Here is a 16,611-nt window from a genome sequence, read left to right as displayed (position 1 = left end):
CGGGCTAAGCTGCATACCAAACCTTTGCTGTAGCCATGCGCCACCACGATATGTTCCAAGCGCTTAAGCTCTGCTATAGTGTCACACTCGAAAGTGTGGTGCGTGTAAGCCCTCCTGGTTAAATCTTTGAAGGCCGCGATTTTGTAAGCAAAGGGGTCGTATGAGCTCACAGATATATATAACTGTACGTAGTCCGGCTTGAGATATACACTCGTTACAATATTGCCAGCACAGAGGCATATGTTAACATCGAGGAAATGGGCGTGCGAGTCGCTAAACTGATCAAGGTTAAGTGAAAGGCCGTACGCCTTGTCATTCATGCATGACAGAAAATCATCCATAATTGGTTTGGTCTTCCATAGAATGAAGATGTCATCAACATACCTGCTTATGTTATGCACGAATTTGGGTAACACTTTTTCCTCTAACTGCCGCACAACTAGTTTGCATAGGTCCCCTGAGAGGGGGCTGCCCATGGGTACTTCCCGACCCTGCAAATATGAGGTGTTAAACCAGAAAATCGAGGTGTAGCACATGAGATGTGCCAGCTCCAAAATCTGATTGCGATGCCTGTGCCCATCCGTTTCATTGAAGAGAAGGTCCCTCAGTGCGTAGAAGCAAGGTTGTAGCTGAATCGACGGGAAAAGGGAGACAAAATATAAAACCGTGATGTGTGGATCCTGCCCCACCTCGGCTTGCCGTAACAGTTGCATGAAAGTAGTGGAATCGGTGATCGAGAAACTATAGCCTTTCAAACGGCTAGCGATGACCTTGTGGACGGCCTTCTCAAGCAGATACATAGGAGATCTGGATTTATCAAGGATAGGTCTAAGCGACAGGGTCGGTTTGTGCATTTTGGCAAACGCAAACAGCCTGGGCATGTCCAGAGAGGTTACAACCACGTTGTTGAGCCTCCATTTCATGGCTAAGGAGGTGTGCGTGAATCTTGCTACACGAGAATGAAGTTTATCCACGTAGCCATCATTGGTGGACTCACAGTTTGTGGCCACAATATACTGTTGCATGAGGGATCTGTACGTCACTTCCTTTAACAGCACGAGTGATCTGCTTTTATCTGCGTAGAGGACTATGATGCGTTCATTTACGAGCCATTTTTTGGTCTTGCGTATGAGGCCCCACATATCATTACACCAGGTCTTGGCGCCTATCTTGAATGCAGCCTTCCATCTGTATTGCTCCTTGCGGGTGTCGCTCAAGCCGCCAATGAGCCTCTCGATGTCAGGCATAATGGTCTCCAGGCGTAGGTGAGGAGGTCTCGGTGCAAACTTTGGACCATGTTTTACTACACTAATTAGAAAGTCAGGGGGCAAAATGTCATTCCAGCAGATCAACGGCACAGCTTGTGAGGCCTCCCGGCGCGGTTTTTGCATAGTCAGCACCCACTCCAGCTTCTTAGGATACCTTGACTCCAAATTACGTGCCAAAATATCCTGGCTGTGCCTCTGTATTAAGCACTCCACTAGTTGTAGTTGTTATTGCATTATTGTTTTTGTGTTTTAATTTATTATTATGGCATTTTAATTGCATTATTTTTACCTTAAATTATGTATATTTGCTGTTTTAAGTTTATTGAAATGAATATTATTATGGCCTGGGAATGAATTAATTCACTTTCTATTGCAATATATCTTGATGGAATTGCTTCAGACTTTAAATGGCTCCTGGAATGAATTCAATTCAAAGTACAAGGCACCACTATATATGAAATATATCGGTAATGGTTGAAGTGGGTATGAATAAAATTATGTTTTGTAATGTTTTACATTGTTATGTAATTTTAGCATTCATATGAAATTAATAATTTTTTCTGCTTAAATTCAGTAATTTTGATTATTCGATAAATGTTTTTAAAATTAAGATTTAGATTCATTTTTACACTACAGTGTGGAGAAGAGGTGCTGAAATTCTAATTTTTTTTTTTCTGTAAACTTTCAGGTGAGTTTGAGAATTTCAAAACAGCATTTCTAACATCCAAAAGTTTCCCTTAATGATGACTTTATTAGCTTAATTTACTGTTACATATTCATTTTGGAATAATGTATTCTTTCATTCCCTCTTCAGTGCTGTTTAGATTAAAAAATAATAGTTCCAAACAATTTTTAAAAATTTGTATACTTCCAGATGAAGCATCATTGTAATAAGATAGTAAAATATGATTATAAGTATTGGAAATATCTGTAAAAGAATTTATAGTATGAAATAATAAATGTTAAATTTTATTTAACATTACAGATAAAGGAGTTGTTTTTAATGAGTTTTTTTAAAATATACCATCTGGAAGTATATAAATTTTAAAAAATTGTTCTTAACTATTACTTTTTAATCTAAACAGTACTGAGAAGGAATGAAAGTATACATTATTCCAAAATGCATATGTAACAGAAAATTAAGCAAATAGTCATTGTCAAGTGAAACCTTTGAATGTTAGAAGTGTAGTTTTGAAATACTCAAACTTATCTGAAAGTTTACAGTGAAAAGAAATTTAGATAAATTTTATTTTATTAAATTATACTTATGTTTTTTAATGTAATGTAAAATTTATAAAATAATTAAATATGAAATAATATTAAAGATGATAAAATTGTATTTTAGTGTATACATCGAGATGTTAAACCAGAAAACATTTTGCTTACTAAAGAAGGCATTGTGAAACTGTGTGATTTTGGATTTGCAAGAACTTTAAGTAAGTATTATGGTAATTAAATTTTATGAAAAATAATTTTTGTTGTTTAAAAGTTAATAATAGTAATAAGTGAAATTATCATCATCTATCAAGTTTTACTTTTATTATTATTACTTTTAATAAAATGTCATTTATATTAATTAATTGAATAAAAAAGTATTCCAACTTTTGTCAATTTGTTATTTAATACAAAGTACTTAATCGTCATCAAAATATTAAGATACGTGTGGCTTGGTTGAGCCTTGTTTTTCTTTTTGTTTCTCTTTCTTTCACCATTTTTCTTTCATAAACTTCACTTTTGGCTTTTGTTCTCTTGACCTCACCATGATTGGTTGATCCAATGGTCCAATGGGTCTCTAGGAAAAAGGGGGTGACACTGGATTGGTCAAAGGGGACTGACATGAGAGGATAGAGAGAGGAAAGCAGAGAAAATCATCACTTTTTGGAGAGAGGAGCTGGGAAGGAGAGGACCTATATGTCAGTGAGTAATGGAAAGAAGACCCTTCTAGAATAATGGACTCTAGGTTTATTTTTGCCAGTCATCTCCTTTTGACCCATTTCTTTTTCTGTCTAAATCAAAATCTTCTAATTCTTATGTAGTGCTATTTTGTACTTAATTAATTACAATAGAAAAAACAAGGCTACATACAAAAACTTAAATTTATTATGTGCAGTACATGAGATATGGCGTGATTGTACAAGTCAAACATAGAGGTAAGAACACGAGCATCTAGAGCTAGGTCCGAATCCAAAGTGAGGTCAAAGGGTCGCGTTGCCAGTTTGTTAAGTTCAGGGGTCCTCCTGGTGGCGACTTTTGGATTTGTGACCAAAGCTGTTGCCACACTTATCTCAACTCCATTTTGATCCAGAGCCCTTTATTTTGTAAAATTAGTTAAGATGTAGTTAAGCTAGACATAAATTAGATTAAGTCCTTTGTTTGTTGGCCCATGGGATTCAATCGGTAGTATTGTCAAGGTTGGTTCCAAGTATTTTTGTATTTCCCTAGTTTGTAAGTTGTGTACAATTGTTTCTTCAGAAACTATCGCTATTAATTGTAAATATTAAACTTTTAATTTATCAAAACCGAGTGATTCTTCGGACTCAGTTATTTGCTCTCAGCTACATATGTTTTGAAGTTAATATAAAACTCATTTATTATTTCTATCACTTAGTATGTATGTAAATCAGAAATAAAATTACAAATTTAAGAAAATTTAGTTTGGTATCTTTTTAATGTTAGTATCTTTTATTGTATTTAATGGCATCAATAAGTAAGAATACACATGCATGCGTGCACATTTGCTTGTTCTTAATTTTTGACAGTTATAAATTAGCACACAATTGATTAACTGAAAATGAATTATTATATTCTTAAATAAATTTATTAATCAACAAAAAACATATTTTTCATTATCATCTAAATTTTTGAAAAAGGTATTTGAGGTAATTGGTTCTATTAACTGAATATTACAATAAATTATTTCTTATTGCTTATGCACATAAGTAATAAGAAACTTGTTGCAAATATCTTTTTGTAAAAATTAAAATAATCTAAGACAGGAATGTTATACCATGACAAGTGTAAGAAATCTTTATGATGAGGCAGCAATTTATTTGGAAATATTTTCAATACAGTAACAATATAACATTTTATTTTTTTCAACACTTACAAATTGCTTTTGTTTAATGACCTGAAAGAGAAATACATAAAATAAAACACAGAATATTTAAAATACAAGCAAATACAAGTGAAGGCTGAAAACGTTTGGAAGTTTTGTTTACTTTAATACTGGTAAAAAGGTTTTGTTTGTGACAGTTCATTTCTCACTCCAGTATTTCTGATTAGAAGACTGTTATTTTAAATACAAGTATTTTCTTCTTGAATCTTTTTAGAAGATTTTTTGCTAATATTTTCAATTCACAGTTGGTTGAATCTGCTGATGCAAGACCTGCAGATACAGAAAGTTGACTGTAATTGATTTTAATCACTTTTAGAGTAAGGAGAAATTTAATTAAAAATCAGTATAAAAATGAAGTTTCATTATCTGGAATCAAATGATATAGTAATGATGTATGTGATAGGAAAAGACTATAAAATGAAGACAGATATATTGTGAGATGAGCAACTGTTAGTGGTAAGATCAGTGGTTAGGATCTAGATAATTCTCTAGATTAAGATTTTTAATTAAATAAGACCAAGAATACTGTATGTTGCAGCATGTTAAACAATAAAGACAAAACTTGTAATTAGAAGTGATAGCTTTGAAAGTATTTATTGGCAATAGGATGGTTGTTGCTATTAGGTAAATATAATCATAATAACAATCTGATATTATTAAATAAATACTTTCAAAATCCTCAATTCTAATGATAATTTTTTCAAATACATTAGTGTCTCATACTTCAAATTTAATCTGTTCAGGAGACCATTTGAATTCTGAATTGTTCGAAGTCTGAATCAGTTTTTCTCATAAGAAATTGTAGTGCTTCATGACTTATGAATTGTGCCATTTTGGGTTTTCCATCCATCCCTTTGTTTTTGTCCATGATATCGCCTTTCATGTTTGGTTTACAATGGGTGGCATCCAGATTGGCCAGTGGGTGTCACATGGAAAGAGAGGATATCTGCTTGATGAGTTATAAAAGGCTGGGACCCATGTGGGGTAGCACTCTTGTTTTGTTTTGTGGGTACTGATTGCGAAATATACTGAAAAGATTGAGAAGGAAAACGATGAAAAAGGACTGGATTGAGAGAAGGGGCCAGCACATAGCAATCTATTCCCATCGAACTAGGAGCGTTCATACATCGGGCAAGAACATACTCAGAAATAAGAGAAGTGGAGAAAGCATTGCCAAACATATTAGTTTTCTATTTCATTGTTTCTACTAATTGAAAGATTGTATTGTGGTTGTTTGTATTGAGAGATTTGTAAGTCCGCAAATAAACGTTACAAATAGGAACACAAAGACTTATTTATACAATTGAATATTCCTTTATTGCTCTCGGAACACGGTTATTTTCTTTTTTATTTATAATTGATCCCAACTTGACAGAGTTTTACCTTAACCCTTCAACAGTGGAACAGTCAGGTGTGGGGCTCCCACTTAGTTGTGGAGAAATGTGGGAAATTTTTAAAGTATATTTTCAAGCGTTTTTTCTCATTACCATTTCGGAAAAAGATTTTGTAAACAGTTCTGTCTAGTAAAGAAAAGTCTTTTTTTATTGTTACATAATTCATTTTTTATGTGAATTTCTTTTTCGCGGTAGTTTTTGGCAATACCCCCAAAAGAATTTAGCGAGTATAGTCGTCCCTCACCACTGCCACACGATCGCCTTTGACGATTATAATCATCCCTCACTGTTAAGAGGTTAATATCTTCACTGGGGAAGGGGTTGCCACTTATTTGCGTACAAGCAATAATACACGCGCATAACATAAAACCTTTATAACCGACTTAAAAACTAAACTTATAACTACCTTAAAACTAATATAATAGGGAAATGGATAGACTTAGGAAAGATAGAAAGTATATAGAAATAGATAGAAAGTAGCCGGGTTCACGTTGATTGACCGATATCCTTGAGAAGTGCCCTTTCACAATACTGGTCTTTTATCCTTTTTCCTTATTTGGCTGTTCATCCTAGACGTTCTCCGATTCTGTCAGTGTTCTCTAGTCCCTTGAGCCTATATTTCTCTGGCCTCGACGGTCCTGCAGTCTCCTTTTTCTCTTTTGAGTCTGGATCACTGCCTTGCACCTCCATTTTTTTTGAGGTCCAGCCAAAAAGTGTTCACCACTCTCTTCTCTTCTCACCTCGAGCCTTCCTTTCTTTTGTCTCTCTCCCCAAATTCATGGAAGTCCTAATACCCTCTTCTTTGTTTAACCCTTGGTTCTTAGAAAGGGTCATCCTCCCCCTCCAGCAGTAACAGTTGATATAGAAAGTTTTTAAAGAAAATAGACAGAAAATAAGAAAATAGAAATGAAATAAAGAAATTATAAACTATATACAAATTATAATATGGCTGACGGCCACAGTATTGTGAGTAGGTGATTTTTTTTTTTTTTTTGTTTACGTGCCTCTTGTTTGTCATGTGCAGAGGAGCCCCTTGTAGGGAGAGGAGGAAAGAAACGGAGTGAGAATTGCATGTTAATCTATATGGTTATTGTTATATATGTCTCAAATTGTCAATGAATTGTGAACTGTGTGATAGTAATTTTTGTATTGTGAATATTGTGAAGCATATAATCAACTTATTTGTTAGCTGACTTGTCCTTTGTTTTTTTTTTTTTTTTTGTTTTTTTTGTAGTTCTGCAGACAGTTCTATGGGACCACTTTACAAAATAATGGAAAGTGAATTGTCTCCAGACACTATCCGTTTTGATAAACTTAAATAACAAATAAACATAATTTAGGGAATTTAATTGTTATTTTTTATCCTAACTAATAAATTAAAACAATAAATAAATGTAATTTTATTATACTGTATTTACATATTTTATGTACCTTAGTGAGGAGTGGTGATGATCCACATGGTTGGTTTCTTAAGATCATTATGCAGCTTAGTTTTTCCACAAATAATCATCTCAGAGATGGTATCACCACCAGCTAGTTGCTTCTCATTTATCTACACTAGGAGGAGTTTTGTTCCATCTTCTCTTAGTGTAGGCAAATGGCAGATAAAGGTGTAACAACACTGATCTCCAGATCCATGTTTTCCTGGAGGTCAATATTGTTACACCTTTAGCCACATAACTGCTTTTATTACCTTCTTGTTCTTAAGAATGGTGCACACTGTTGACTTCAACATCTTAAACATGGCTGCCAGATCCACCACACACATACTTCTTTCAAGCTTCATGACAAGCTTCCTTTTTTACTTCATTGGCAATACTATGTAATTCCCGGTAGTCCTAGACTAAGGGGAATCCGATTTAATTTTATAACGAAAAACAGCCAGACTACAATATTAAGCGTGTGAAGGCAATATTACAAAGTTTTCCTGATGTAATTTGTACATCAAAATGGCCAGACTACAATAATGAGCATGTGAATTTACTATTACAAAATTTTACCGATCTTCCGGTTTTGGCACAAAACTAATTACTTCACCCGGTACAATCCAACTAATATAACAGTCCTGATGTAGTTCGTACGGAAGAGTCGTCTCCAAAATGCCGATGCAAATGGATAAAAAAATATATAAAGTTCTACACACTTCCCTTTTGTAGTTCTGACTTGCTTGTCCACTTCTTCTCTCCTGACGAATTGCACAACCCAAAAGTGCTAAGAACAAAGGGGGGACACCTTAAATACTCCTCCACAGTGGCTTCCCCTACCGTGGAACACAACCATTACAAACAAAAAAAAATGATAATACTAATCAACATGGTGTTGTAACACCACAACTATAACCTTCCTCTTGGGCTTTGTTGCTTGCACACTTTTCTTGGATACCATGGCTAATAGATAGGAGTTATATAACAAACACACCAAAAATAAAGCAAAAAAGCACCAAAAACACATGAATGTAATGTAGAGAATAACAATATCCATTTTGTAAAAATTGTACTTATATACTTAATATCACTTCCGAGTGTATCTGCTCTTCTTCCCAGGTGCTTGGAACCTCCGTCCAATGTAGCATGCCCCAGGCTCTTCTTTAAGGTCAAAACACGTAAAGGAAGCTGGCCACTGAGGCCACTGGTTAACAAAAGGACCCATCCTACTTATCATCTTGAAAAGGTGCTTGCCAAGCTCCTAAATGGGCTCCTTCCTCCTTTCCCCCTTGTTACATCTTCCTCCATCGTGGCAAAAGCATCTTTATCTGCTGTGCTAGACAGAATGTAATGTAAGAGATGCTTTTACAGTGAGAGCAAAAGATGACTTGGGCACACAACAGATGACATTTATTCAGAAAGTGCAGTTTTTCATCACGAGTACAATTCAAATCTAGAAGAATCATTTGAACCTCCAAATTGAATTTCTCTTGAATTTAGCATTTAAACTCTGGTATGTTTAAAGTTAGTTGATTGAAGTATGAGGTACCACTATATTAAATGATGATAAAAAGTTTTAAAAGTTCTCTTTATCTTTCAGGTCCAGCAGAAAATTATACAGATTATGTTGCTACTAGATGGTATCGATCACCTGAATTATTGGTTGGTGATACTCAGTATGGTCCTTCTGTTGATATTTGGGCTATTGGTTGTGTGACAGCAGAATTAATGAGAGGAGAAGCATTATGGCCTGGAAAATCTGATGTTGATCAATTATATCTGATTCGTAAAACTTTGGGTAATTTTACACACCAATTTTGTTTTGTTTGATTGTTTAATTATAATTCATAAAATTTTTATACTGCAACTTGAACACTAACTATATAGTGTATTTACTCGGACACATGGCAAATTTCCGAGTAAATACACTATATAGTTAGTGTTCAAGTTGCAGAATAAGTACCGGCACAGTTTCATAAATACTACAATAAAATTTTTATAGTTAAAATTGATTATAGAATATATATTTTTAAGGTGATCTGATGCCAAGACATATGCAGATTTTTAAAGCAAATGATTATTTTATTGGAGTGATAATTCCAGAACCAGAAAATATAGTAAGGAAATAATTTTTATGAAATATATAAGAATGAAAATAAATTTAAATATAATAATACTAATTACAGTGATACCTTGGTTTTTATCGATAATTTGTACGAAAACAATCAACAAAATCCGAAACCAATGAAAACCGAGGCAATTATTTCCATATGAATCAATGTAAATCCAATTAATTGTTATAGACAGTCCAAAATACATAACAAAAACACATTTTATAGAGAATTAATATAGCGTTAAATACTAAAAGCAATAAGAAATTAATATAAAAAAACTAATCTAAAGGAAAGCAATAGAATTGTTTGGCTAGATACGCAGGGTAATGTCTTGTCTTGTAGAAGTTAGTTGGACATGAGCTTCTAGTCTTTATGGAAACGTTGGCCAATGGTGGGCCGTCATGGGGTAATGCTCACAGAATGAGAAATAATGCCACACTGAGTCGGAAAACACATGGGTCGCCCTTTGTTTGCAAAATTAGCAGTGAGGTCACTGGGCACGCTGATGAAATCCGAGGCAATCGACAAATGAGACAAATTTTTCGCAAAAAAAAATTGACGAAAACCGAAATCGATGATAACCGAAGTCAATGAAAACCGAGGTATTACTGTATTTCATTGTTAGATTTTTAAAAAATAAAAGTTAAATTTCATAAAATGAATTTGATTAACTCTTAAATATTATCAAAAATTTTTGAGAAAATTTGGAAAAAAAATGAATGAATGAAGTCTTAAATTTAAAATAAATTTTATGCTTTATGCAGAATCTGTATTAAATCATTTAGGAAAATTAACAAAATTAATATATCTTCAGTACTTTTGAAATGAAAAGGACTTTTGGCTCACCCTGTATTTTACTGTTTATTTTAAACTTTACTATATATTTTATGTACAGTCAATTTTCATTGTACTGTACTATTTACAAATTTTACATTCTATTACAATTACATTATTTAATTATTCAGCAGAAATGGTTTTCTTTTTATATTTTATATTCTTTTATTTAAGTAAATAAAATATAAAACATCAATACATTAAAAATTATCAGTTTATTAATTGGGCTGCAATTTGAAAAAACTGTAAACCTATAAATTTCCAACATCAGTTGTCTGTCCATCCATCTGTCTTTCTTTAATCTCAAGAACAGAGTTAGTTAGATGAAATCTGAGACTAGATATAGGGAAACCTTAGGGGTAGGAGGCCCTGAGTAATAGTATATGAACTTCCAATGCAAACCAGAAGTCATGTTATTTCAATTCAAAACTTTTTCCTTGAAAGCAGTTAATAGATGACCAGCACGACTCCATTGCGAATGGAAAAGTATGATGTACGGGGGCAAAACACTATATTACTAATATGAAGTGGAGAGCATATCTTTTAAATTGCAGCCTGGCATTGTGACAATGTCAGAATAAATAATTTGATTAATTATGTATTGTGTGTGTATATATATACAGACCACCTATATATCCCTTGTAAAATGAAGAGAAGTGAGTTGCATAAAAAAAATCCTAAAAATTTTGATACAGATTTTGAATCCTAAATCAGATATACTTTATTAAATGGTGATATTTTCAACTTATGGAAATGGGCTTTCCAGACAAAGAATTGAGTTTTTAAATTGAAATGTGGTATTTTTACTTTTTTCAGCTGTTATATATAACAAAGGGAAAGTATGGCAATTGGTCAAAAAATGAACCCACCAAGATTTATTTAACATTTTTGGACTCAGGACATTGAAATGTCGAGAAATGAAAAAAAAAATTTGAAGGTTCTTTCTATATGTATGGATGTGTACATGGAGGGCATGATTTTGTTCACCTACTTTGGAGTTTAATAATTCCTGTGTATTTTTTCAAAATTTTCTGAAGTTTTGAAATGTTGCATAAAGGTTTGTGTATTAGTGGGATTGATGCTATTAAATTTTGGTGGTTAATGGTTGAGGGTGTGGGGTTATAGATGGGGGTCATATGTCATATCTTGAATAGGGTCAGACTTAATGAAGATTTTACTGATTATTACTGATTAGCATTTACAATACATTTCTACCATGAAAATTAAGCTTTTGGTCATTTTATAATAATTATATAAAAAGATTTTTAATTGATTATCAACAGATGGTGCCACATGCAATTTTAAATCTTGTTGTTGGAAAAGTCATATAACTTGTTGTTGCTTTAATTTGAATTAAACCTGAAAATATAAGAACATTTTGTCTCACATTTTTTTCTGAAAATGCCTCCATTGACCATAAAATTATCTTAAAAGTGTGATGAACAGAGAAAAATTCTACTGTAAACATAAGAAGATAACAGTACATTAATAAAAATATTTCGTAATATGTCAGTTTAGGCAAAACATAATAAAATTGTTGGCACAATAATCATATATAATTGAGGCTGAAGTAACAAAAATCTTCTGGCACTGATTTTAATTGTTGTTTCATCAAAATGTTCAAACTGAGCACTGTTCTCAGCAATGCAAGTGTCTACTCTGCTTGAAATGCAAAAAACTTCATGGGATATATGGCTACATATATTACTAAGATATCGTTGATAAGTGCGTAACTGAAAATGAAAACTTATTTGAAATGAAAATGCAATCGCAAGCATAATGTTTACATTTGTTGACAAAGAATATTCAGTCAGCAGAAAAATATCTGGATGAAATGGTTTGTAATAAGTCTTTGCCAGGAAAAGTTTATTGCACTTTCAAGATCATTTTATGGTCAATGGAGATATTTTCAGAAATTTTTGAGTTGATAATGTTGATGAATATTAATACCATATTTACTTGCATATAAGACAATCTTGCATATAGGACAAGGTGTGACTTTAAAGATCAAAATAAAGAAAATTGGATTTATTAATACAATTCTAATCATATTTCATTTAATCACAAATAAAATATTATTAAATGCATGTATTAAGGCAGACATGGTTGTTTGCCTTAATATGTGATGAATAGAAAACAAAACCAAAACATTATAATGTGCATGACCAGAAAAAGCTTATTTTTAATCATTCAGAATGTGCTAACATTTATTAAAAATAGCAACTTAACAAATATGAAATAACTAATTTATAATCATTGCTAAGTGACTAGTATTTTATTAATGATTTTATAAGTAACGAGAAACTGTTTTCTGCGGACAAATAAGATGCAACATGGTTTTTAATTGATGGATGTAGGTTCAAACCAATAAACAAAGGGAGGTGTATATTAGTTTGTTTACAGTAGGTGCCAACTTATGATAAATAGACTGTAGACCTGTAATGGCAGCATAAACTATACACAGTTCACAAAAATTATTGCAAAAACGCAAAGAATCCTTCGCTTATGCATACAGGACAGTCTAGGTTTTTGACGCACTGAAAAATGAACAAAAACCTCGTCTTATACCCAAGTAAATACGGTATTTATCAATACTTACTTGTAATGTCAGTATAATATGATATGATCTAATATTATTTATCATTTATATATTGTAAAATAAAAATATTTTTGTATAGAGAAATTGAAGGCATACTTTTATAAGAAAAAATTTTTTTTATTTTTTAAACCTTGAAAATTGGAGCCTGTAAATGTCTTTTAATTTGAAAGCTAATTTTGTATATTTTCAAAAATTCTTTTAAATATAAATATTTATTTATGTGAAACATTTTTATGAAGTTATTTTAATATGAATAAATTACTAAAAATACTAAATAAAAATTAACTTTAAAAAGTTCATTTTTCAACTAAATTTTATCTGAAATTTATAACAACTTTTCATTTTATTAAAAAATACTGTGTTAATGTATAGAATAAATTAATTTTATTAATGTACAATGTAATCATATTTATTTGTAATTTTGTTTATTTAGGATTCTCTTGAAAGTAAAATACCTTCAAATATTGACAACAATGGAATGGATTTTTTACAGGTACATTTTAGAGATTAAAATGCTTTATTTATCAGTTTTTTAAAATAAAACAAAAGTATCATACTGTAGGAATTAAAATTATATTTACATTTATTGACTTTTTCTCTAAATGTACAGTACATTAATTAGATTTCTTTGACTTTGTATTCTAACAAGTTTCACTAATCTAATATACATCTAAACTTTGAAAAAATTTACATATGAAATTTTCATTGGACAAACTGTAAAAGTGTCCTCTTTCATTGTCTCTTCAGATACCATCAGGAAATAACAATTTCACAACAGAGATGACCTTATTTGAAGGCTACTTCCCCACCTCAACATGTAAAATGTTAAAAGGTTTCCTCATTTGTAAATTTTTCAAAGTTTATACTTATGTTCTGGCTAAAAACTTTTTATTAAATACATACTACTGTTTATAGATATTCAACATAAAGAAAGACACCAAATAACAAAATGAAATTTATGAAGTAGATTATCTATGATAAAAGATGTAAATGATTAAAAATATAAAGTTTTAGATTTAGAGGGAAAAAACTATTCAGTACTGAATGCACTTGTCCTATGTGGCAGTAACAGTTGCATGTGTTGTGGTATTGAATGAAAGAGAACCTAAATGGCTGTTTCTACCATGCCATGCTGCTTCTGTTCAAACCCCAAAGGTCATTCTTGATAGATGCTGGCATAGTATGATGAGCAAGTTGCTAAATAATCATATTTTAGATATGTTCAGTGGATAATAAATCCAATGATCTTGCAGACCAAGGAGAAAGTGATGTCTTGCATTCAGATGCAAAGCTTTCTTAATCATGTGTGATCAGGCATTGCACTGTTCAAAGATGACACCATGAATGTCTGCAAGTAATTTAGAACTTCATCTTCCAAAATCTCTTCAATGTACTGCTAGCTGGTCATGATTCTGATAATGTGTATGAAACAAGAGCATGAGTTTAAATTTAATAAATACCCCACACCATAACACTTCATCCATGTGTCCACATTATTGTCATCATTGTAGTCTCTGGTGTCAGTGATATCAAGTCAGGAAGTTGCAGTATGGATGGCAAATAAAAAGTGATATTTTAAGATAATAAATTTAAAAAAAAAAAAAAATTTAAAGAAAATAGTGAAATTCAAAGGATTGGAACCAAAATACAATTGCATTATATAAATTCATTTTGAACCAAGCATTCTTTATAATACATAATTTCATCTTAATTATGAGGTTAACAACTGCTACTTTACAACTGGTTAAAACTAGAAATTAATAAAAACTGCAAATAACCTAAAATGCAGCAATAATATTTTAAACAAAGTGCAAATGTTTTCACCCATGTTGAATGGGCATCCTCAGGCAGAAAACTGTTAAGAAAACACGGGATTGCTGAACACATGTGTAAGGGTAGCGTGTACGACATAAGAGAAGAAAAAAGGGAGAGTTTATACTTCATAGAATGACTTCCAGGCAGTGAGGAAGGAATCAACATAGTGATAATTTATGGCTGAGTTATGGCAGGTGGCCTTGTAAATTTCCACCTGTTCCAGATATTGACAGGCATCCACGTAGATTTCCACCTCTTACATATTGAATCTAAGCAATATTCCCTTAAACATCTGGAACAGTGGAAATTTACAAGGCCATACGCCATAACTCAGCCATAAATTATCACAACGTTGACTCCTTTCCCACTACCTGGAAGTCATTCTATGAAGTATAAACTCTCCCTTTCCTCTCATCTTATGTCATATACTCTTTCCTCTACACACGTGTTCAACAATCCCCTGTGTTTTCTTAACAGTTTGCTACTGTGGTGTGCATGTTGTCTATGGTATGTGGCAGTGGGCCCTGATGTACAGTACCTCATGTCAGATGAGATCCCACAGATATTTGATGGGAGAGAGATCTGGAAAGGCTGCTGGCCAGGAAAGGATATGAATTCTATTTAGGCTGTTGAGAGTTCACCATGCAACGTGCAGTTGGACATAATCTTGCTGGAACACCATGTCAGTCTGCACCAATGGCTGAACCCCAGTCCCCACAATTGCCAGACAAACAATGCAAACGATGGACACAGGAACATCTGTGAACGTGCTGAAGAGGGAGTGCATTGCATTGGTCCACAGAGACTGGCAGATTTACCAAATGGCCCATCAGGATCTGTTCACCACAGCAAGTGATATCCAAAGTCACCTGTTATCGTCAAAGGGTGCAAACCATTCACAACAGGTTGCATGAAGTTGGGCTGCATGCAAGGCAACCAGCAACAAGGTGCCATTAACCATTCAAGACAGGTCTGATGTCTGGCATGGTGTCTTTGTCTTTGCAACTGGACCACTGAATGGCATTGGGTATTGTTTATGGATGAATCCCACTTCTGTCTGTGGAGGAATGATGGCCATTGATAGGTGTGGCATTATCCCAGGGAACACTATATGTCAGCCCTTTTCACCGAGCATCACATCAGCCCACACCAGGCATCATGGTTTGGGGAGGAGGCATCATGTTTGATCAGCAGACAGCTCTGGTGCACATTTTTGATACTCTGACAACAGATCAGTCACTGATAGCATTTACAACCTGAGCCAGCTGCCGGTCTTTATAGCCTGAAATTAGATACCATATGATCTGATGTGTTTGCAAACTTAATCATTTGCATATCTCTGTCATTTCTACCAGTCCTGCAGTTTGCATGTGGCTATGTGCATTCGTTCCTGGTGTTGTGATTTAACTTTTGAGAAGTGTGTAAGTTTAATCTGAATTTAAAAATGCTGAATAATTTTAATATATTAAGCAATTGTTAATACATTAATCTTTAAATAACAAAATTTTAAAATAAATGATTTTGAATATATTCATTTTCAGTTTAAAAAGTTTATTATTAAATAAATGTATTTAACAATGTATAATTCTAATTTCTTAGAAATGTTTAGATAAAGATCCTGATAAGCGTTATAACTGTGAACAGCTTCTTAAACATTCATACTTTGACAATTTTAAGATACCAGAATTGGACGAAAACAGACTTAGACATGAACGATTAAAAGTAATTTTATTATTCTTATATATTAATAATTATGAGTAGTTAAATTACATTTATTATTAAAAAATTTTTTTCTTTAACTTAGCATGGTCAATACCAGTCTATTTTACCACATTTGCCTGGTAGCTTTAACACGATGTCACCAGACTCAAAGATACAAACACGTTCAAGTCGTCAGTTTGATCACTTACCGACAATTTGACATATTTACAATGAAGTATTTATTTCTGTCTAGTTTAAAAATAATTTTTGTTGTTAATCTATGTATTTTATTTAGTTATGTAATACATTTTTTAAATATTTAAGTATCTGAGAGTTTCTTCATTTTA

At 32.6% G+C, this 16,611-nt stretch overlaps 1 protein-coding gene across 1 annotated transcript in view; it reads left to right on the top strand.

Moving 5' to 3' along the window:
• The window catches only part of LOC136983566 (cyclin-dependent kinase-like 4), a 38,942-nt gene extending 22,331 nt beyond the window's left edge, over positions 1-16,611 (top strand). Inside the window, exons 5-10 of the mRNA XM_067280360.1 lie at positions 2,614-2,704; positions 8,802-8,999; positions 9,236-9,318; positions 13,182-13,241; positions 16,163-16,285; positions 16,368-16,611. Coding sequence (XP_067136461.1) covers positions 2,614-2,704; positions 8,802-8,999; positions 9,236-9,318; positions 13,182-13,241; positions 16,163-16,285; positions 16,368-16,484 — 672 coding nt within the window. The 3' untranslated portion in view covers positions 16,485-16,611. The remainder of the gene's footprint in view (positions 1-2,613; positions 2,705-8,801; positions 9,000-9,235; positions 9,319-13,181; positions 13,242-16,162; positions 16,286-16,367) is intronic.

The sequence above is a fragment of the Centruroides vittatus genome, unplaced genomic scaffold (genome assembly GCF_030686945.1).
Source record: "Centruroides vittatus isolate TY-2023 unplaced genomic scaffold, ASM3068694v2 contig_883, whole genome shotgun sequence".
In the NCBI taxonomy this organism is placed as follows: Eukaryota; Metazoa; Arthropoda; class Arachnida; order Scorpiones; family Buthidae; genus Centruroides; species Centruroides vittatus.
This window is presented reverse-complemented; position numbering and strand designations above follow the sequence as displayed.